Below are 23482 nucleotides of genomic sequence, written 5' to 3' on the forward strand. Positions count from 1 at the left end.
AGTGAGAATATGAGCAAAGGGGTCAAGACCATGATGGGGACACCCACTGAAACAGCTTACCTGAGCTTACTCTGGCCTGACAGTGAGGGAACCAGCATAGGTCCAAACTAGGCCCTCTGAATGTGGGTGACAGTTGAATGGTTGGGCAGACTGGGGGGTCACTGGCAGTGAGACCATGATTTATCCCTAGTGTGTGTATTGGCTATTTTGAGCCCATTCTCTTTGGAGGGATAAACTTGCTCAGCCTAGACACAGTGGGGAGGGCCTTGATCCCCCTTAAAGTAATGTTCTAGACTTTGTTGACTCCCCGTGGGAAGACTTACCATCTCTGAGGAGTCACTGGGGGTGGGGTGGGAGAGGAGGTGGGATGGGGGAAGGTAGAGGGGGCAGAGGAGGGGAGGGGTTGGTATGTAAAATGAGAAAAAGATAGTTTTTAAAAAAAAACTTCTCTTTGACTATCTACAGGATTTTTTGTTTGTTTGTTTTTTCTGTGTAGAGAAAAAAGATCTTGGCTAGCTGATTAGCATCACTTTCCATAGGTGTTGGGAACTGGAACCTGCGACCTCTGCAAAAGCAGCAACTACTTTTAAGCTCTGAGATGTCCCCCCAGGCGGATCCGGTGATCAAGAGAAGTTCTGCGGTGATGGATACTGTACTGTTCAGGCAGGCAGGCGGCAGCCAGGACCCCTGGCGGTTTGTGGGTTCGCATTAAACAATGCAGCCTTGAGCGGCCACTGCACGCATCAGCATCGCAACTTGTCTAGGTTTGCTCTTCTTGCCTTTCTTATTCTCGTTTCCTTGACAGCCCCAACCGAGGGTTAGTGTCGTCCTCAGAAGGCCAGCTCTACGGTGGAAAGTCACTGGACCCAGGTGGACCGGGTGCTGGGAGGGCAGCTCTAGAATTAGGGAAAACAGACAGCAGGCGTCAGGGAAGGGAAGAAGGCGAGCATCCCCACCCCAGCCCAGTCCTCAGGCCTTGCCCGCCCCAGGTTCTTAGGCCACGCCTCCTCCTCTTGCGCAGGCGCAGGTGCTGCGGTCACCAGCGCGCCGGCGCTGCGCGGATTCTTCCCGAGCTCCTCATAGGCATCAGATCCAGAAACTAATATCCTTGCTAGTTCCACGCGAGTTCTGGGACTCGAACTCACGGCTACCCTCGGCTGGCACTGAACGGGACGCGTGGTCCCGGTGCCGTGGCGAATCAGCGGCGCGCGGGAGTGAGCACGCGGCCGTGACTCTGAAGCCTGGGGGCCGGAGGAACCCTGTGGGAGTGGTTGGTCCGGTTGGGTCTGCACTGGTGACGGCCCTGCGGGATGGCCGGCTTCCGTGCTAGCCCAGGGCCTCGTGTTTAGAAGGCTGGGTGATCACCTGGAGCTGCAGACGCTGGGGTTGTAGCTGCTGCTGCCTGGTGAGCCACTCATTCACCCAAGTATCAGCGAGCTTGACAGAGGAGACAGCCCCCGGGGTACGGGTGCTGTTCTTAAAGGGCACAAGCCCTGTCAGACCACCCGGAAAGCGGGGAACCCGAAGGCAGGGACCGCGGGAGACGCCAGGGAGCGCAAAAGAGGGCTGGTGGCATTTCTTGGATTTGGAGCCAAGCCTCCTCTATCCTTAGCCGAGTCCTTCGTGGGTGCTACGGGGAGAAATCCTGAGATTCTCACCCTGCTTTTCTGGGTCCCTCAGCCCTGCCTTGCAAGATGGACCCAGCACTGTCTGCTGTCCGACTCACCGTACAAGAAGCCATTCACACCCTTTCATCCTCAGAGGATGTGGGCCACATCCTCTCCACCTTGGGGACCCTGAAGCGGTACCTGGGTGGAACCGAGGATCCAGCTCTCCCTGAGAAGGAGGAGTTTACCACCATCCACTTCTCAGCCGTTCTCAGATGTCTGGTCAGCAAGCTGAGTCCAGGTTGGCTAGAGCTATCCCCCGACTGCCAGCTGGAGCGGCTTTGGGAGAGCTTCTTCCTGGACGGCCCCCCAGACCAAGCCTTCCTGGTGCTGATGGAGGCCATCGAGAGCACTGCTGGGTGAGCAGCTTGTGAGCAACAGGGCGCATAAGTTCTGAGAAGGGACCTAATGCTTTAGAACTGAGTGTAGCTGTGCTCAGCTTTGAAAGGGGAAGGACCCCTGCGTCTTAGCCTAGCCTCACTCCCTCTTGTTGGAGGCTGGGAGGAAGAGCAGGGTCCACATTGCAGATAGCAGGAGCAAATCAGCGACTCAGAGCTGACACCAGAAAGGGAGCTGGTCACTCGGCTGGTCACTCGCTGTCCTCTTCTGGACCTACCCTTTTTTTAATTTTTATCTGTCTACCTGTCTGTCTATCTATCTAGTTTTTCCGAGACAGTATTTCTCTGCATCTTTGGAGCCTGACCTGGAACTAGCTCTTGTAGACCAGGCTGGTCTCGAACTCTCAGAGATCCACCTGCCTCTGCCTCCTGAGTGCTGGGATTAAAGGCGTGCGCCACCACCGCCCGGCCCTACCCTTTATTTTATAGCACTCTCAGGACCATCACAGGACATTTTGGGTTTTTATTTATTTTTATCTAGTTTTTTGAGTCAGGGTTTCTTTGTGTAGCCCTGACTGTCCTTCCTGGAACTTGCTCTATAGACCCAGCTGGCCTTAAACTCACAGAGATCCACCTGTCTCTGCCTCCCAAGTGCTGGGATTAAAGACGTGTGCCACCGCCAGCCAACAATTTTAGGTTTTTAAATGGCTAGCTTCCATGTTGCTGCCATGGACCCCTAGTCCTGGGCTCTACATCCAGTCTAGTGGATCCCTGGGAGGATGCAGTGGCTTTGAGAAGCTGGGTTTTTAGAATCTGCTGCGGTGGGGACTGGAGAGGTGGCTTCGAGGTTAAGAATGCTGGTTGCTTTTCCAGAGAACTTGGGCTGAGTTATCAGCACCTACAAAGGCTGCTCACAAACGTCTGTAACTCAGTTCCAGGGGATCTGAAGCCCTCTCCCCCACAGGCAATGCACACATGTAGTATACAGACATACCTGCAGGAAAAAACACCTACTCATGAAATAAAGTCTCAAAGCAACCACTTCTGTGATCCAAGCAAGCACAGTGCTGAGAGAAGGAAGAAACGATGGTGTCTGTCCAGGGCCCAGGGGGACAGCCTACTAGTAACTGGCTATTTAGCAGTGGAATTAAGTATTTTCTTCAGCTGATGAGTTCAAACGTAAATGCTTATGAAGTTGTTGGGACTAAATTTTTGTTTTGTTTTTTTGGTCTCTCTATTATGCAGCTCTGGCTGTCCTGGAACTTTTAGACCAGACTTGAACTCTCAGAGATTCTCGTCTCTCTGCCTCCCGAGTGCAGGAATGAAAGGCATGCATGCCCAGCCTCTTGTTTCTTGAGATGGGGGTCTCACCTACCAGGAGCTTGCCAATTAGACTAGGCTGTCTCTGTGTCCCCGGAGCTTGGACTCCAAGCACTTGTCACCTCACCTATTTTTCTTCTTTGGTGGGGGGCATCGGAGGAGTTGAGACAGGGTCTCGCTTTGTAGTTCTGACTGTCGCTTGAACTCACTATGTAGACCAGGTTGGCTCTTAACTCACAGAGATTCTCCCACTTCCTCTTGTATGCCGGCATTAAAGGTATGTGCCTCTATGCTGGCCTCAGCTGGCTTTTTTATGTGGGTTTGGGGATCAAACTTAGGTTCTCAGGCTTTCAGGGCCGTCTCCCTGAGTCTGGGACTGATTCTTACGGGGATACTAGGATAGAGGAGACCGGGGGCTCCACCCTACACTCTTGCTTCTCTTTAGCCCTAGCTTCCGTCTGATGAAGATGGCTCGGCTGCTGGAGACGTTTCTGAGCAAGGGCAGACTGGCGGCTCTCATGGAGGAGCAGTGTCGCCCGCAGACAAAGCCCAGCTTCTTCCTAGTCCAGGAGACGCTGCTCAGCAAGGTGGTGGGTTTGCCTGACCACCTGGGCAACCGTCTCCAGCAGGACAACCTGACTCCATTCTTCCCCCAGAACTACTTCCCTCTGCTTGGCCAGGAGGTTCTGCAAGCACTAAAGGCAGTTGTGAGCTTTCTCCAAGGTGAGCACCCTGCCCCAGCATCTCTCCAGGCCTTTATTTTCTCCCTCCCCTTGAAGTAAGACTCTGAAAGCCTGTGGGGCCTTAAGAGTTGGGGTGGGACTGTCAGGTAGCTTAGATGCCGTCCTGGTTCAGACAGGTTCACCACCTGATGGAGTTCCATCTCTCTTTTGGCTTTTGATTTTGGAGAGTTGGGTCTGACCCTGGGTTCCTTTAGTTCTTAGTTGGATTGAGACCTGCTTTTCCTACCCAGTCACTTGTATGTCCTAGAAGCTGCCCTTCCTTCTTTGCTGAGGTCCACTTTCTTGCTTACTTGAGTCTGATGTCTGTATCTTCAGTGGTGGTGGCTTTGAGTGCCCACTGTGTATTGGCTGCTCTTGGATCTGAGGGCATATGCTTTTACATGTTTATGTGGCACTACGGGGACTGCCCGTCACTCACAGATCTTTAGGGACCACCCTGTGGGTGTCCATAGTTAGCTCTGCCTTCTCTGGGACGTTCCAACTGGCTTTCCTGGGTATGTACCTTGAGAGAGAGTATTGGGGAAGAGCCATTGTGATTCCTGGTTAGTGGACGTTAGATACAGGCCATGATTGACTGACTTGAACCTTGGCCTCTTCCTTTTTGTGCTCACCATGGTGCACACTCCAGTCTGAGCCATACCTCAGCTTAACTGCAGCTACTCTGACTGCAGTCTTTCAGCCTGCTCCTAGCTGAGTTTCCACTTTGGTTTGCTTCCATGGGCTCAACCCAGCACCCTGACGGCTCCTGTGTTCCTTATCCATGTGACTCCAGAGGAAGCTGGGCCGCTAGAGCTTTAGCATGGTTTCTACCTGGCCCAAGCCTCTGTTGTCCCTAGATTTTTCCAGCAACCAATTCTGGTCTGTTTTGTTTCATCTTGGTTTGATTTGGATTCCGTCCTTGCAAGCTCTTAAGTGTTTGTCCTTAGGTCACGGTGTGTCTGGGTCCATGTCTGTTTTCTGGAAGGTGCTATCATCTCAGCTCTACTAATGGGAGGCTGCCACCCCATCTCCTTCTTGTTCTTGACTTTCTCATGCCTCCTTCTTTGCCAAGGAGGGAGACCTTGTGGGCAGTGGCCACTGAGGTGTCTTTAGCCTCCCCAGAGCCCCGTTCTGCTTCTGTAGTTGGCTCCTAATCCAGGACCCCTCTGGTGCCTCTTCAGTGATGTAGGCAGAGTCCTTTTGCTGGTTGAGATGATGTGTGTGATACTTTTAAAGCATATTACTACTAGATTTTCAAGCTAAAGACAGCTCCATTTAGGTTTTCTCTCGTGTTAGATATGCACATTCATCCCAAATAGCTGGAGTTTCCATGGCTGACCTGGCAGCTAAGCATAAGGTCTGTATCCTTAGTCAGATGTCCTTAATGTTTATCCTGCTGACCTCTTTTACCGTCAGATCTTGCTTTGCATTCCAGGTGGCCTAGACTGCTCTGTCTCCTTCATGTCTCAAGTCTTGGGGAAGGCCTGCATCCAAGGGAGAAAAAGTGAGTGGTCCCCGATACCCTGCCCACCCTTGGTGGAGGGTGAGAATCATGTACAGATGTACACTGTATGTTTCCATATAGTGACATGTAAGTTGACCCTTGACCTCAGTGGGGTTCCCTCACTTGGGTGTTGCCCATGCCTGTGAGCTTATGGGGCTGTGGACATTGGGCACCCCTGTTGCCCCCTGGCTGAGGGTGACTCCTGAAGCTTAGGGCCTCTGTGTCCCCGCAGAAGAGATTCTGGGCGTACTGGTGCCCCAACTGACAATGCTCACCCAAGAGAGCTGTCTGTGGCAGCGGGTGTGCTGGCGGCTGGTGGAGCAAGTACCTGACCGGGCAGTGGAGGCTGTACTGACAGGGCTTGTAGAGGCCGCTCCCAGGTAAGCAGCCAGGTCCTCTCCAAGCCAGTGTTTCTCAGGATGTCAGGGTAGACGCCACCATTGCTGCCATTCCCTGTGCTGCTCTCCTGGGTGCAATACTAGAGTCCATGCCCTATACAGTTTGGGTGGTCCATCCTGTCTCAGCATTGCATTTTCAGACTGGCCATTGGTTGTGAGCCCAGTCCCCATCTTGTGCCTGCTGTCCTTCCTTCCCTGGGCTCCCATTGCTCATTCTTTGTTGTCGGTACTCTGACCCCTGTGATGTTCACGGAGCTGTGTTAGCGTCTACTCGTCTTCGTGTGTGTGGGAGCAGGCCTGCTGGGCTGGCTGAATGCTCTGAGCACAGTGCTAGCTTACCTGGCTCCCAGCATCCCTCTCTGCACAGAGCAGCACTCAGCACTGGCTTTGCATTCTTTGGTTGTAGGTGTTCACCGATGTCCCTTGCTTGTTCATGGTGGGGTCCGGTGTGCTTGTAATAGCTTCCCTATAAACTCTGGGCTCTGTCCTGGGAGATCCACGGGGCCGTCAGCAGAGCACCACCTAGAGTTCTGTGGGTTCCTTGTTTGTTTTGTTTCAAGTTGACCTCACACGTGATGTGTGGTTGAAGATGGACTCGAACTCTTGACCTCTCTGTCTCACCACCCAGGTGTTGGAATTACGGGCATGCACTATGAATGCCAGCTCCACTTTAGGTTCTGAATCTTGTTTGTCCATTGGACTGTCTTCTGTGTATCTATTTCCTGTGCTAAAGCCATATGTCAGTTTACATAGGTTTGGTTTCTCAAATTTTTAGGGGTCCCCTCCTTCTTTCCAAGCCTTTGTGTCTCTGAATTTTTTTAAAAATTTAAAATTTTCATGTGTGTGCATGCTAGTGCATGTGCAGATATGTGTGCACAACCATATGAAAACCAGGGGTCAACCTCAGGTGTCGGTCCTCAAGAGCTGTCTATCATTTTTGACACAGATTTTTCTCACTGAACCTGGACTCACTGAGTCCCAGGGACCCTTTCTGGTTCTGTGTTTATAGGTATGTGCCATCATGCCTGGCTTTTTCTAGTGGTTCTGGGGATTAACTCAGGGCCTCATGCTGTCTAGCAGGCACTTCACCTATGGAACCATATTCACAGCCCTGGCCTTTATGACTTTATGTGGAATTGTTTTCCTTTCTTTAAATCAGAATCTCACTATGTATTCCTGGCTGGCCTGAACTTGCTATGTAGACCAGGCTGGCCTCCAAAGTCAGAGATCTGCCTACCTCTGCCTAACAAGTTCTGGGATTGTGTGTGCTACCATGCAGGCCTTTGTGTGGGATTTGATATAACAACCTGGGCTGGTGAGCTGACTCAGCAGGTACAGTCACTTGCTATCAAGGCTGAGTTTCATCCCCAAGTTCCACATGGTGGAAGGAGAAAACCAGTTCTTCCAAGTTGTTTTCCTGACTTCCATGGTATGCATGATAAGACATGCACATGCACACAGACATAGACAGACACACACACAGATATACATGCACAGAGACACACACAGATGCACAGACAGACACAGACAAACACAGACATATACATACTGAGACATACACACACATGGATGCACACACATGCACTCACACACACAAATACATGTAATAAAAAGAAGTAATGAGTGTGGAGGAACCCTGCTGTTCTGTCTGTGTGGCTGAGGCAGATGGCCACAGTCTTCCTTTCTGAAGGAAGTAGTCCAGCTTGGGGTTCTGCAAATTGTTGTTATGGGCCAAGTCAGGCTGGTGGGTTTTTGTAAATAAAGTTTTATTGGGTAGATTGCTATGCCCATTCATTGACACATTTGTCTAGGGCTCTTTTCAGCCACTCCTGGAGTTGACTGCTTTGGAGAGTAAACCTGTTTAAGAGTATACTTCTGGCCCTTAGCAGCAAAGGTGTGCTACCCTGCCTTAGAGAAGCATTCATCCCTGGCCTTGGCAGAGCAGGGAAGGACCCCCATTTTGGGTTGGTCCTGTCGGCTCTAATGTGGGGTCTAGGCTTTCCATGGGTGTTCGCATTCATTCTGGGAAGAGGAAAGATTAAGGACCAATTCAGGTCATGGAAGAGCTCAGCCAAACTCTGGAGCGAGCAGGTGGCTGGACACAGGGCATCATACTGTTTGCCTTTCCTTATCCTTCCCTTTGAAGCCACTTCCCACATCTGCCCTACAGGCCTGAAGTCTTGTCCCGGCTGCTGGGGAGCCTGGTGGTAAAGAACAAGAAAGCGCAGTTTGTGATGACCCGGAAACTTCTGTTCCTGCAGTACCAGCATACGGTGAGAAACCAGGCAGGGTGGGGCCTGCAGGCCTTCCAAGTCACAGGAAGATTGCTACTAAATGTGGAGTATGGGGAACTGAGTGCATGACACACTCCTTTAATCTCAGCACTCCAGAGGTGGAGGCACTTGAGTCTCTGAGTTCAAAGCCAGTCTGGTCTACATAGTGAGATCTTGACTAAAACAAGTAAAAGAAAAAGAAAAAATAGGAGTAAGGGGGGCTAGGCATATTGAGAGGTGGAGACAGAACATCAGGAGGTCACCTCCAGTTGCACAGAAAGTTCGAGCCCAGCCTGCCCCTGTCTCAGTGACCCTAAAAAAGAAGAAAAGGAGTGTGCTCAGCAGGCATGGCGCTGTATTCTGTCTACCCTCAGCACCATGGGAAATCAAAACGATATAAGTGTGGTTAGACAGCAGTTACCTAGGAGATGTCAGCAAAACGGTAGACCCCTCCACCATTTCTGAGCTCTGTAGCATCCCAGGAACCAAGTGAACATGTCACATATCTCTAGATCCCCGTACTACCTGGATGGTGCCCCTACCATCTCCATTCTGTGCATCAGGACTCATCCGTGACTGCTGCTGTCCATGTGCCTTGGAGTGCTGACTCGGAGCTGGCCATAGGTCAGAGCAGGGGAGGACAAGGAGTGGGACACATCTAGAGTGGAAAACAGCAGAGGTCGGGCAATGGTGGCGCCCACTATATCCTCTTGCTCACCTTCTCATTCAGTGTTTCTTTGTAAGCTGGGCTCTACCTTGGGTACTGAGCATCCACTCTGGACAGAAGAGCCCCTTCACTCCTCATCCTAAGTTCATTACAGGAAAGGGAGCAGATGCTGCCCACGCAGGACAGTTAATACACAGGGTGACACAGCAAGTGCTGGCACCAGGGGGCAGTCACGCAGGAGGATGGCTTGGAGAAGGTCTGGCTCTGAGGATTTGTCTGGGTGGGCTGGAGGCCTCTGAGAACTGGAATACCCACCAGTGAGCTAGCTGATTGGCTGTCCAGACTGGCCTGAGCTGGCAGTGGGTGAGAGAGAAAGAGGATGGATGGTAAGGCCAGGCTGGTTGGGTGGGAGTCTGAGCAGAGATGAGCTAGTCGGACTGTCTGGCTCCTGTGCAGAGGAGCCAGGGGGAAACTGAAGTGTCTCTCACCCACTCATGGAGTGGAGCTCGGATAGGAGCCCTGGAGAGTTCTCCCAGCAACATGAGTGGGCAGCTGGGCACAGCAGCAGTGTACACAAGAAGGGATGGAGGCACCTAACACTTGAGCCATCCTCCAAGAGGGCAGGTGAACAGGCAGAGATATTCCCCCGGACTTCTGGTGAATGAACACCCAAGCTGTCTATTCCTGAATCCAATGCTCTGTTCTAAAGTCAGACCATAAACCAGTCAGTGGAATGATGCAAGGGCCAGAGAAAACTTCATGCAGTCACTCCTGCATGACAAAGCTGTGGACTTAGAAATAGGAAAGAAATGAAAGAAAGAAAGAAAGAAAGAAAGAAAGAAAGAAAGAAAGAAAGAAAAAAGAAAGAAAGAGTTGTGAAAGAGGGGTAACTGATGGGGCTAGAAGAGTTGCTTTTGACATACAAGCAAGAGGACCTGAGTTTAAGCCCAGCTGTCTTAGCTACTTTTCTTTTTCTTTTTTTTCTTTTTTTTTTTCTTTTTTTTTGGTTTTTCGAGACAGGGTTTCTCTGTGGTTTTGGAGCCTGTCCTGGAACTAGCTTTTGTAGACCAAGCTGGTCTCGAACTCACAGAGATCCACCTGCCTCTGCCTCCCGAGTGCTGGGATTAAAGGCGTGCGCCACCACCGCCCGGCCTTAGCTACTTTTCTATTGCTATGATAAGACACCATGACCAAAGCAACTTATAAAAGAAGTGTTTATTTGGGATTATGGTTTCAGAGGGTTAATCAGTCCATGTTGGCAGAGCTAAGGCGTGGTGGCCGGAACAGCTGAGAGCTTACACCGTGATCTGAAAGTAGGAGGCAGAGAGAGGGAGAGGAATGAGGAATATTGGGAATGGAGATGGAGGGGTTTGTTTGTTTGTTGGTTGTTGTTGTTGTTTTGAGACAGGGTTTCTCTGTGTAGACTTGGCTGTCCTGGAACTCACTTTGTCACTGTGTAGACCAGGCTGGTCTCGAACTCATAGATATTCCATGGAACCTAACACTCTTCTGGACTCTGTAATGTACACACACACAGACACACACACACACACACACACACACACACACACACACACACACACACACACTGTAAGATGAGACAGACTCCAGGTCTTAGTAAAAGAAGCAGCCCAGACAGCTGCCGTGGGACACAGGATGCTGTCGTGCATCTGGGCTGAGAGGCCAGCATTGAAGGTCTCCTCTACCATGAGAGCCAGAAAGTCTGCATTTGGCAAATAACTCATTGAATTTTAAAAGTTTGGTTGAATGAAAAGTAGAACAATTACCAGCTGAAACTGGCGGTGTTGTGGCGGTAAGCCTGGGAGGGAAGCTTGCTCTCTGGTTTTGTGGGAGGCTGGAGTTTGGCAGCTCCGTTCATCCTATTCTTCTTCTTCAGCTCCGAAAGCCCTTGTAGGGCAGGCAGGGAGCAGTTCCTGCCTGGTAGACAGGACCCACTTTTGTTGTAGACACCCATGCTGCAGAGTCTGCTGGGGTACCTGGCTTTAGACAGTCAGCGGCGGCCACTCCTCATACAGGTAAGTACCACTTGACCCACTAAGCCTGTGGTGGTCTTGGGAGAAAGACAATAGAGGGAGTATCTTCTAATGGGAAGGCTGGGGTCCAGCTTCATTTATGCTTGAACCCCTTAGGAGAGTGTTTACCCTGACCTGAGACTTGGGTGGCTGGGTAGGGTAGCTGCTGCCTGGCCAGGCTGAGGCTCTGCTGGTTGCCAGGTGCTTCAGGAGCTGCTGGAGACATGGGGCAACAGCAGTGCTGTCCGTCACGCACCCCTGGAGCAGCAGCACTACATCAGTAAGGCCATCCTGGTCTGCCTGGCGCACCTCGGGGCCTCGGAGCTGCAGGACATCCGGGATGGTAAGCGGGCCGTGGCGTGGGCACACCCCACCCCTGACACTGAGGAGCCCTTCAGGACTCTCATGTCTGCTGCTTTAAGAGTTGCTGGCCAGCATGATGGCAGGTGTGAAGTGCCGTCTCGACAGCAGCCTGCCCCCTGTGCGTCGCTTGGGCATGATTGTGGCCGAGGTCATCAGCTCCAGGATCCATCCTGAGGGGCCTCAGCTGAAATTCCAAGTGAGCAGGCTATCTTATCTATGTCCTCCAGGTAACGGGGCTCCGGGGCTCCTTTGCTGATAGACCTGCTTCTCAAGTTCCTCGCTCTTTGGGGGTCTAGGATCGAGGAGTATCCTGTGGTGGAGGGCCAGGGCTCAGTGTGCAGAGCACTCCGGCTCCCGTGGGTGGTGGCAGAAGTGGGTCTGTATGTGGTCAGGACCAAGTAAGTCTGTGACAGCGTATTCCCCAAGATGTATTCCCGGATTGGTTAGACGGGTGAAGGAACCATCGCCTGGATTTGGTCTGCTGGCCCTGGGTGCACTGAACCCTGTAGACAGTAGGGCTGCTCTGGGCTGGGAGTGCATAGGGGGTGTATTCTCTACTGACCACTGATTGGCATGGGCACTATCAGGTTGAACAGTACAGGCCTTGACTGTGTTGGGCGCCACGTGGCTTAACTGTGAGTCTATAGATGTAGCCTCTGCTGAGCCCTGTCAGCAGTCAAGGGTCTCCAAATCCTGAAGGAGGGAGAGGCTCCTAGGCTCAGCACATCAGGCACTGTGCTTAGCTTGAGGTGGGCATCAGAAGCTGCTTTAGAAAAGGTGACTGGCTATCTGAGGCCAGGCTGCTAACCGAGATGGAGTGGCATGTGAGGAGGGCTGGCTGTGACTGACTGTGGCTGAGGTGGCATCCACGGCCATGGGCCTCACTGACTCCAGTGTATCTGCAACAGTATGAAGATGACGAGATGAGCCGCGAGATGCTGGCCTTGGCCACACCCCGACCTGCGGGCGCCTGCTCCTCGGAGACAGGGTGAGGGTCTCCATGTTCCCAGTCCCCATCCTGAGTCCTTCCGACAAAAGTTAGAGGAGACATGGGCAGATGATAGAAACCTTTCTGGGCTATGTGGTGTGCTAGGCTAACCTGGGTGACCCTTGCTGTTTCTTGTTTCCTAGAGGTCCATCCCTGGCTCCAGTTGCCATGGAGACCCCTGTAGAGACACCTGAAAAGACAGTGGCCAGTGATGTGCCTCCAGCTCAGCCGCAGGGCTCTGACTCAGAGCTCGACAGGTAGGGCAGGGTTCCTTGGCCTCTGTGGTCTAGGGGTTGGCTGAGGTGGCCCTCTGGTCAAATGTGGAGGAGGCTGATCATATGCAAGGTGTTCCTTGCATAGGTGCTGGTTTCCTAGTTCACTCCCTACTTGCTCGTCTGAGGCAGTGCCATCTGCTCTTCCACGTGCCCATCTCCTACAGGTCTCGGGCTCTTGGGAGGGAATTTTTGTATCTCCAGGGTCTTACCCTTGAGGAGTCAAAAATAAAGGGGCACCTGAATCCTCACTGGGGATGGACAGATCCTATGTTTTTCTTATTACAGCGATGATGAGTTCATTCCCTATGATATGTCAGGGGACAAAGAGCTGAAGAGCAGCAAGGAACCCCTGTATATCCGAGACTGTGTGGAAGGTGGGTTTTACTGTGCTTACCCCACAATACCTGGCCCTGGCCCCACTTCACCTTGTCCTAGAGCTACCTGTCTGGTCTCACTGTGACACTCTGGGCACACTGGACTGAGGGTCAGTGCTGGGACTTAATCAAGCCTTGTCTGGATTCTGTGCAGCCTTGACCACATCTGAGGACGTGGAGCGCTGGGAGGGAGCCCTAATGGTGCTTGAGGGCCTGGTTTACAGGAGCCCTGAGGCCACTCGGGAGGTGAGCAGTAAGAGGATGTGGCTGGGTAAGTGGGGGCGGGTGTGGGGGTAGGGAGTGGGAGTGAGGGTGGGGAGTCCTGGAGTGGCAGGGGCAGGTCTCCTTGTAGCATCTGTATCCTAGATCTGTCTGTCCCCCCCCCACCCCTCCCACCAGACCGGGTTTCTTTGTAGCTTTGGAGCCTGTCCTGGAACTAGCTCTTGTAGACCAGGCTGGCCTCGAACTCACAGAGATCTGCCTCCCGAGTCCTGGGATTAAAGGTGCATGCCACCACTGCCCAGCATTTTTCTTTTGTTGTTGTTGTTATTTGTTTTTTTAGTTTTTTGAGATAGGGTTTCTCTGTGTAACAACAGTCTTGGCTGTCCTGGAACTTGCTTTGTAGACCAGGCTGACCTTGAACTCACTGAGATCCAACCTGCCTCTGCCTCCCAAGTGCTGGGATTAAAGGTGTGCGTCACCACCACCTGGCTGTATCCTAGATCTTAGAGGGTGGCACTGGATTGTTAATTGGGCATATGGGGCTGAAGGCATCCTGATTCCTGGCCCTGTGCAGGTGAGCGTGGAGCTGGCCAAGGTGCTACTGCACCTGGAAGAGAAGACCTGCTTGGCAGACTTTGAACAACTGCGCCAGAGAGCTCTGGTGGCTGTCACAGTCACAGACCCAGAGCAGGTAAGTCCTAGCATGACTCTAGTCAGACCAGGAGCATCAGAAATTGCCCTGGTGGCCCCATTCTGTGCCCAGGTTGGGCCCTTGGGTAATCTTGGAGCCTGAGCATAGTGGCTTCTCCTTTGCCTACTTAGGTAGCCAAGTATCTGACCTCACAGTTCTATGGCCTGAACTATAGCCTGCGGCAGCGCATGGACATCCTGGATGTAAGTGACTTAGACCCCTCCCTGTCCCTGTCAGGCCCAGGTTGCCTTAAGTTGGGAGGTTGACCTATAGGGACTGTGGACAAAGGTCACCCCAAGCTTCCTTGGTGGGATGTGGTGTGGGAAGTCCTTCTGCCTATTTGTTGCTTTCATTGGTTAATGAATAAATCTGTTTTGGCCAGTGGCTTAGCAGAATAGGGCAAGGCAGGAGTTCCAAGCAGATAGAGGAGAGAGTAGGCAGAGTCAGGAAGAAGCCATGTAGCCTCTGCCAGAGATAGACTCGCAGGAACCTTCCCATGGTGATACACGGATTAATAGAATGCGTTAACTTAAGATATAAGAGTAAGACAGAAATACACCGAAGCTATTGGCCAAACAATATTGCAACTAATATAGTTTCTGTGTGATTATTTCGTGGTCTGGGCAGCCGGGAACGAACAAGTGGCCTTCCCCAACAGGGATGTGAGAGGCACTTTTGCCTGCTGACCACAGGTTCACCAGTATGGGGCTGAGAGCTGGCGACAGTATTTTCTTTTGTTTGTGTGGCTTTAAAAGAGTTTTTATTTATTAGTGTGTGTGTATGTGTGTGTGTGTGCACCTACCTTCTGAATCATCTTGTTGGCCCTGTTTCTGTGTTTTGTCTTTGTGTTCATGTGTATATGCATGTGTCTGAGTATTGAATACTGTGTGCAGTGCCTGTGGAGAACAGAAGAGGGCGCTGGGTTCCTTGGAGTTGGAGTTACAGGTGGTTGAGAGCCACCCAGCACTGGTGCTGGGGATTGAACTCTAGTCCTCTACAAAAGCACCAGGCACTCTTGACCACTAACTCTTACCATCCTTGTTTATGTATTTTGGATAACAATTATATTGGTTTGTTTTTATACAACATGAAATTTTTCATTACCAGAGAAACCAACCCTGTGTGGTTGAGTGTGATCCCTCTGTAAACAAGTTCTTGTACCTGCTAAGCACAGACAGCCCTTAAAAATCTTGTGTAAAAGGACTGCGTGTGGCAAGGCTGTTGAGTAGTAAACTATCTAGAATCGTGTATTCTCAGAGATAGTGCCGAGAGGTGGTTGCCAGGGCCCAGGGCCCAAGGGATTGGTGTTTCAGGAGACAGAAAGCTCTGGAGTGAATGATAGTGAGAGTTCCCAGTGGTGATCCCGTGCTCAGGGCAACTGAACTCAAGGGTCTCACCCTTTAGCTCTGGCTGGCCTGGAACTCAGAGATCCACCTGCCTCTGTTTCCTGAGTGCTGGGATTAAAGGTGTACCATAACACCTGGCAGCCTCTGAACTCTTAAAGAGTGGGTGCCATCAAGGTTGAGGAGATGGCTCAGTCCATAAAGTGCTTGCTGAACAAATACTGGCGTTCACAGGGTGGCAGAGAAAGGAGAATCCGTATAGCTCACTGGCCAGCAGCTGAGATGGGGAACTCCAGGCTCAGTGAGGGACTCTGCCTCAAGATTAAGGTGGAGAACAACCAGACATGACACACAGTACCAACCTCTGACTGCGTGTGCACATAGACATGCATGTGAATCCATATGTATTCACAAGAATACATAAAGTGGTAAAATTTATCTACTTATCAACAGTAAATAAGACAGGAAACAGCATTTTTGTGGTCCTGGGATCGTGCATGCTAGACAAACTATCATCTCTGAACTGTACCCTCAGCCTTCTGCAGTTTCTTTTCCTTCCTCTCTCTTTTTTTTTTTTATTTTTTGAGAGAGGGTCTCACTGTATAGTCCTAGTTGGCCTTGAACTCACAGATCAACCTGTCTCTTTCTCCCAAGTGCTAGAATTAAACACATGCACAACTACACCATTGTCTTTTAAGAAAAAAAAATTGCCAGGCGGTGATGGTGCATGCCTTTAATCCCAGCATTCGGGAGGCAGAGGCAGGCAGATCTCTGTGACTTTGAAGCCAGCCTGGTCTACAAAGTGAGTTCCAGGACAGTCAGAATTGTTTCATAGAGAAACCCTGTGTATGTATGTGTACTTGTGTGTATATATGTGACCATGTGCATACAGGAACCCATGGAGGTCGGAAGAGTTACAAGCTGTTACTTGGGTGCTGGGAACAGAACCTGGGTCTTCTGCAAGAGCAATAAGGACTCTTAGCAGCTGAGCCATCTCTCTGGCTCCCAGGTTTTCTTTTTGCCTTTTATTTTGAAGCAGGGAATTCCTAAGTTGCCTAGGCTGGCTTTGAACTTTGATCTTTCTGTTTTAGCTTCCTGAGTAGCTAGGATAATAGACCGTGTGTCCATGGGCCTGGCAAAAAATTCATGTTTCTAATCCAGCTCTGCTGTATCACCTCATTCCAGAACATCGCCATTACCCTGTGTGGTTGCAGTAGCATCCACTTTCCAACCCTTCTCTCTACCGTTCTGTTCTGTCTGGATTTCCCTGTTCTAAATCCTTTGCATAAGCAGAACAGGCAGCCGTGCGGCCTTTGACAGGCTTCCTTTGCTGCATACGGTACTGCTGACAGTCTTCCACATGTGGCAAGCGCAGGCTTCATTTTATTCCCTTTCTCTATTCCTCTTTCCGTGAAGCTGAGTTCCTTGGGGAAGGGAGCAAGGTAGGGGTGAAATTTGGTGAGTTTGAGAAAAAGTACAGTACATTGGTCCAGCCATTCATTGTGAGGGAGCACTCATCTCACCTCCTGCCTCGCACGAAGCTCAGATCATGAGTACTTAGGATGGGGACCCAGTTCCTTTAACAGGGCTGCAGAGCTTTGTGAGTACTTGGCTGCTACTCCATTTTTATTTTTTATTTTTTTTATTTTTTTTTTGGTTTTTCGAGACAGGGTTTCTCTGGTTTTGGAGCCTGTCCTGGAACTAGCTCTTGTAGACCAGGCTGGTCTCGAACTCACAGAGATCCGCCTGCCTTGGCCTCCCGAGTGCTGGGATTAAAGGCGTGCGCCACCACCGCCCGGCTCTCCATTTTTAGAAGACCATCCTTTCCCAGAGCCACATACTGTCCTGAGTCGTTTTAAACATTTTAGTTTTTATTTTATGTGTGTGGATGTTTTGTTTGCACGTATGTTAGTGCACCATATGTGTGCAGTGTCTGTGGAAACCAGAAAAGATGTGTGGGTGTTGGAAACCAAACCTGAGTCCTCAGCAAGGACAGTGAGTACCCTGAACCTCTCTGCCATCCACTTCTCTCTCCTCTAGGTTCTTGTTCTGGCTGCCCAGGCACTGTCTCGGCCACGGAGCCTCCAGAGGCTTTCCCAGCACGGTCCCCCTGCTTCTGGCACCTTGTGTTCACCAGCACTAGCTATTTCTCAGCCTGGCAATGCTGTGGCTCCCAACTGGCAGCTGGTTGTGGAGGAGCGGATCAAAAGCAAGACCCGGAGGTTCTCGAAGGTCAGCAGGACACTGTTCAGGTCCTTGTCGGCATGGGGCTTCTGTTTTGTGGGCAGCAGCATGAACAGTTGGATTCCTCTAGGTGTTGTCTGACTGAAGGGAACCCCGTCACAGGCAGGGTCAGCACAGTGTTGAGTTAGAGCAAGAGTTTATCTATAAACTGAGGCACATCAGACCAGCACGATTTTAAAACGGGGAAGTAGAAAGAGCTCAGAAACAAAAAAAAATGACTGTGGTGATATCTGGAGATGGTTGGGCTCAGCTCAGGGCTGGAGACCAGGCTGTTTAGCTTGTCACAATGTCCAGGTCTTCCTGTAGTGAGTATAGCTCTGAGTAGTTGATGTGTGGTTTGGGACTCTGCTGTCAGACCACAGTGGCCTGAGACAGACTCAGCCCTTTCCACGGGGCCATAAAACCCAGGGAGGTCAGGGCAAGCCTGAGGAGCTGCGCGGTTGCACCAGGGGAGTAGCCTTGCGCCTTGACCCATGCTGTGTTTGGAAGGGCTGTATGGCTGCACCAGGGGAGTAGCCTTGCGCCTTGACCCATGCTGTGTTTGGAAGGGCTGTATGGCTGCACCAGGGGAGTAGCCTTGCGCCTTGACCCATGCTGTGTTTGGAAGGGCTGTATGGCTGCACCAGGGGAGTAGCCTTGCGCCTTGACCCATGCTGTGTTTGGAAGGGCTGTATGGCTGCACCAGGGGAGTAGCCTTGCGCCTTGACCCATGCTGTGTTTGGAAGGGCTGTATGGCTGCACCAGGGGAGTAGCCTTGCGCCTTGACCATGCTGTGTTTGGCAGGGCTGTCCGCGGAGGGAGCTATCAGGTGGCCCCAATGAATTCAACTCTGTGGCTGGTTACTTCTTCTTCCCCCTCCTTCAGCACTTTGACAGGTGAGTTTTCTGGAACTTTAGACACACCTCTGTGGACAGCGATTGTGGCACAACAGGGCATGAATGTGGGCTCGGCTTCTTTTATGAGCTTGACTTAAACGCTTTGAGACATTGAGGAGGCCCCTTTGCTATTCAGTTCTGTGCTGAGGGCACAGTCATCATCACCAGCTCTCTGCGTTGACCCTGAACTTACGAAGGTGCTGCTGTCAGTACTGCCTGGCCTGCACAGCCTGTGAGGTTTGGGTGACAGCACAGACTGTGACCTTGACTCGGGGCCTGGTTTGTGCCTGGCGGCATACAGTATGCTGAAACATTTGAAAATGCCTTCACTTTGTGGCTGTCCTCTGCCACACTGGTCCCTGGTGTGAAGGTGGGAGAAAGGCCATGTGAGCCTTCAAGGGTTTGGCCTTCAAGGGTTTGGGTTTCTGTCGGTAGCTGTCTTTCTGGGCTCTTCTCAGCCAGCCATTAGGTGCTGGGGCTGCCCCATCCACTCTGCTCTATGTTGTAGGCCTCTGGTGACCTTCGACCTCTTAGGAGATGATCAGTTGGTACTTGGAAGACTGGCCCACACCTTAGCATCCCTGATGTACCTGGCTGTTAACACCACAGTGAGTTGGGAAAAGGGAGCTGAAAGCCCTGCCACATAGTCCATAGCAGGTGGCTGCGGGATAATCACCAGTGTCCACAGAACAGGACCCGAGCTCTGTGTAGCGTGTTCATCTCCCACCTGTGAGCAGTGCAGGACCCTGCACCCTCAGAATGCATCCTCCCCGCTTTGGCCCTGGGGGCAGGTGTGTGCAAAGCTCCACCAGGCATTGCACACACCCCTCCTGTCAGGTGTCAGGCCAGCGCTGACACAGTGGGATCCTACCTTTGGTCCCAGGTGTGGGAAACGCCTCACCAGCCACCCCTCTGCTGACTTCAGGTGGCCGTGCCCATGGGTAAGGCCCTGCTGGAGTTCGTGTGGACCCTTCGCTTCCACGTGGACGCGTGAGTGGCCCATGGGGCTAAGGGAAGCACAGGGTCTGGTCTCCAAGGCAGCATGCCTAAAGTTTCCTAACGAGAAGTGGCTAATCAGGCCTGGGGGTCTCAGACAGGGCTGGAGTGATGGGGTACATGAGGGCGGGCCTTCCCATAGGCTAGCTGCAGTGACTGGTACATGTGGGCGGGCCTTCCCATAGGCTGGCTGGAGGCGGCTCCATTCACAGAGTCTTCTCTCACCTTTCCCCGCCCTCTTGATTGGTAGTTACGTGCGCCGGGGCTTGCTGTCTGCTGTTTCCTCTGTTCTCCTCAGTGTACCCACAGAGCGGCTATTGGGGGACCTGCCAGATGAGCTGCTAGAAGCCAGATCATGGTTGGCAGGTGAGTGTCTGGACTGGAAAATGTCACTGGTGTGAGTCTGTGTGGGTGTGTCCTGTGTTAGCTCTCAGAAGTGTGCTGACGTGAGTGTGGGGATCAAGGAGGCGATCTTGATCCTGTTCCCTTGGGGACTATCACAAGATCCCAACAGAGACAACTCAGATGGGACTCCTCTGTTCCTTCAGAAGGCTCTCAGATCCAAAGTTAGACATAATAGTGCAAGCCTTTAAACCCCCAGCACTTGAGATATAGAGGCAGGTGGAGCACTCTAAGTTCAGGGCTAGCCTGGTCTACACTCTGAGTATTAGGCCAGCCATACTGAGACCTGTTTCTTTAAAAAGATTTTAGCCAGGTGATGGTGGTGCACACCTTTAATGCCAGCATTCGGGAGGCAGAGGCAGGTGAATCTCTGTGAATTCGAAGCCAGCCTGGTCTACAGAGTGAGTTCCAGGATAGGGACCAAAGCTACACAGAAACCCTGTCTCAACCCCCCCCCCCAAAAAAAACCAAAAACCAACCAACAAAACTAACTTCCCCTCCCCAAAAAAACAAAACAAAAGAAAACAAGATTTTCAGTCCAGCCTGATTGTGTGGAAGCAGGGAGCGCGACGGGAGCTCCACCCAGACCTGCTCGGCAGTATAAATATTGTTTTAAGAAGTCAGCTGCAGCCGGGCAGTGGTGGCGCACACCTTTGATCCCAGCAGAAGGGAGGCAGCGGCAGGCGGATCTCTTTGAGTTCGAGGCCAGCCTGGTCTACAGAGTGAGTTCCAGGACAGCCAGGGCTACACAGAGAAACCCTGACTTGAGTTAAAAAGAAGTCAGCTGTAGACTCTGACTCTTCAGCCCGGACCCTTTGACAGGCTCCCTGGACCCACTGGAAAGAGCATCCAGCTTCCCATGAGCCTTTGTGACTGGCCATGATAGTGTCAAACTGTGGCTTCCACGGGACTGCTGGCCAGGCAGGGTCCTACTGCTTTGTTGTTTCCCATGGCTACTCACAGAAGGTTCCATTGTCAGCCATCCTGGGCCAGGGCAGGGTCTCCTCAGGCTCATGTGCTGGAGCTCCCCAGGTTGACTTGTCTGATGCTTTTATCCCAGGTTAGTGCTTGGGCTGCTCAGCTCTGGACCTGGCCTACTGATCTTCCCGGTCCCCTGCCTGGGGGAGCTCGAGGGCTCGCTGGGAGAAGACTCGCTGGCCCACCACGTCACTCACCTCTTCTTCCCTCCTTCCTCCTTTGGCAGATGTGGCTGAGAAGGATGTGGACGAGGACTGCAGGGAGCTGGCAGTGAGGGCTCTGCTGCTTCTGGAGAGACTCAGAGATAAGCTCCTGTCCATCTCCTCTCCACAGCCCTGAGGACCCCCTCAGCTACCTCCACTGGAAGAAGGGAAGGCCTGAGGGGCGAGTCCACACGCGAGCTGTCTGTGGCAGCGGGGTCTGGAGGGGCCCATTGGTCCTAGTGTGACCCTGCCATTACTTATGCCCTGGCAAGGCTGAGCGTTCAGCTAAAGTACCAGGCCTGTGCCGTGGGACTCAACAGCTTTAGACTGACTGGAATTTGGACTGGGGTGGGTTGGGAGTGCAAGAGGTGCCTCCTCTTGAGAGCAGAACTTTGGGCTCTGTGGCCAGGGCCTCAAGAGTGAAGATAAGAGACAGCTGTTCAGCTTCTAGTATACTCCGAAGGGGATGCTACAACAGCAGACCAGGGGTAGCCGCTGGGTCCCCAGGGCTTCTAACAATGTTCTGTTAGAATAAACAGGGTCACAGATGTCACATAGTCTGCTTTTATGGTTCTCACTGGCAAAGACTTAGTTCCTACATGGGTCCTCCTAAGGGGCAGCAAGGACCTTGTCCAGGCATTTAAGAGAACAGACTATGAGAAAATGGACTTTATTTGGAGTCATAGGAGTGTGAGCAGACATGGATGGTGCCTGTTATCCCAATCCCTACTCTGGTGACCAAGGGCACAGTCCTCGGGGCTCAGGCCTGCCCCACGTGATCCCTGCTGTGGTCTCAGCACTGGGCTCTGCTGGGGACTATAAGCAGCCAAACTACAGGCAAGGCTAACAGTAACAGGTATCCCCAAGTTCCAAGGGCAGCTTGGTTCAGAGTTCTAGATCTAGAAGTTTCTGAGTCTTTTGTTGGGAAAACATGGGAAAAGTGAAACTTCCCTTTAATAGGAAGTGAACCAAAACCCCACAGGAGCTGTCAGGTGCCTAGAGGCAGGAATGCTGAAGGAATGACTTTAAACCGCAAATGTGATCTTCCTTCTAAGTACAGAACTGAGGCAAGCCAGAGCTGCATATTCCTGGGCCACAGCGGCTGGACTCTGGACTCCACGTCCCACTGCCCTGCTTATACATGACAGTGCAGAATTTAACAACAATATAAACAAAAAACAAAAAGAGCTGCCTTTCCGGTGGCTCCTCCCAGCAGCAGGACCGCAGGCTATCAGGCGTCATTCTCCACCTCTTCCATCACCTCTTCATATACATCCTTGTGATCCTCCACGCTGTTGTGGCGGACCCGCTCGGGGATGATGCGGGATAGCGGGAGGCCCAGGCCCTGATGCACGGTGTCTATGGTGCGCTGGTCCACGTAGTAAGATATGTTGGCCGACGGCAGCCTTTTCCTCATCTCCTCGAGATACTTATAGGCCTGCAACAGAAGGAACAGTGGTGACCTGAGGCCCATAGATGTGACCACCAGTTATATCTTAGGTTCACATTCATTTCTTAAACATCAGGTCCCAGCTGCCCACCCTCAGCCAAAGAAAGCATTCTTGCTCCAGGTAAAGAAAGGCCTTCGCTCTGAGGGGCACTCATGGTCTGGGCCTCCCCAGTATTTGTAAGTGGACTGTCATATGGGAGGCCATCAGATGATTCTCAGTGGCTAATGCTGAGCTGTGGTTCACAGGAACAGCAGTTTTTGAGGGTCCTTTAGCAGCCAGAACACTAGAATTTGGTTTGAGTTCTAGAGCTGCTTTCTCTCGAGTCTGCTTGCCTTGTCTCTGGATACTTGGAGAAGGGAGGCTGGATATCTTTTACCAGTTCTGGGCATGTGCTTGGCTGAACTGAAGTTAGGCTGCTAATGGCTTATTGCTCTTTTTGATCAAGTATCTGCTTTAACCTAGTTATTAAGTTGTTTAACCTAGTTATTAGTTAAGTTTGCACAGGGCTGGCTTAGAGAGTGGGGGACTGGGCAGGACAGGCCCAGCGTCCTGTAGGGCAGCATACTTAGGCCTCCCTAACCTTGCATGCACATGTTCATCTGCAGGGAGCATCTCACACAAAGGAGAGATAAGAAGACTTTCATGGCTTCTAGGTCTTATCCTGGGAAGTGCATATTAATTCAAAACATGAACAAAATTACTTGCAGCTTTAAAAATTTTTTAAATGAAGAAAAATGATTAAATATTTCTAGTTGCTTTATTTATTTGTTTGTTTGCTTTTTTGAGAGGGTTTCTCTGTGTAGCCCTGGCTGTCCTGGAACTCACTCTGTAGACCAGGCTGGCCTCGAACTCACAAATATCCACCTGCCTCTACCTCCCAAGGGTTGGGACTAAAGGCGTGTGCTACCAGTACCCAGCCTGCTTCTTCTTCTTTTTTTTTTTTTAAAGACAGTGTTTAACTGTGTGTCCCTGGCTACCCTGGAACTCTCTTATGTACACCAGCCTGGTCTAGAATCTGCAGTAATCTTCCTGCTTTTGCCTCCTGAGTGCTAGGACTATAGACCTGTGCTATATCTTAATATTCTTACGTATGCCAAAATTCAGAATGATTTTATTGGACAGATATACTATATCTGTAAGGGTCATAAATAAGAA

General features: G+C 51.5%; 2 protein-coding genes across 3 annotated transcripts in view; one reads left to right on the forward strand and one right to left on the reverse strand.

Moving 5' to 3' along the window:
* Positions 1–1019: 1019 nt before the first annotated feature.
* Positions 1020–23087, forward strand: Telo2 (telomere maintenance 2). The gene is made up of 21 exons (XM_075941527.1): positions 1020–1405; positions 1681–2026; positions 3771–4048; positions 5483–5551; positions 5784–5931; positions 8120–8222; positions 10857–10925; positions 11124–11265; positions 11345–11481; positions 12194–12273; positions 12417–12530; positions 12834–12922; positions 13077–13168; positions 13719–13835; positions 13967–14038; positions 17219–17410; positions 18206–18297; positions 18806–18905; positions 19223–19287; positions 19544–19659; positions 20900–23087. Exons 2-21 carry the CDS (start codon positions 1695–1697, stop codon positions 21010–21012), a joined length of 2520 nt encoding a protein of 839 aa, XP_075797642.1. The 5' UTR covers positions 1020–1405; positions 1681–1694; the 3' UTR covers positions 21013–23087.
* The window catches only part of Ift140 (intraflagellar transport 140), a 90473-nt gene continuing 88521 nt past the window's right edge, over positions 21531–23482 (reverse strand). For both annotated transcript variants that reach the window (XM_075941523.1, XM_075941524.1), the window contains one exon: positions 21531–22314. In XM_075941523.1, the coding sequence (XP_075797638.1) occupies positions 22108–22314 (207 nt within the window). In that variant the 3' untranslated portion in view covers positions 21531–22107. The remainder of the gene's footprint in view (positions 22315–23482) is intronic.

This window comes from Microtus pennsylvanicus, chromosome 11 (assembly GCF_037038515.1).
Source record: "Microtus pennsylvanicus isolate mMicPen1 chromosome 11, mMicPen1.hap1, whole genome shotgun sequence".
NCBI classification, from domain to species: Eukaryota; Metazoa; Chordata; class Mammalia; order Rodentia; family Cricetidae; genus Microtus; species Microtus pennsylvanicus.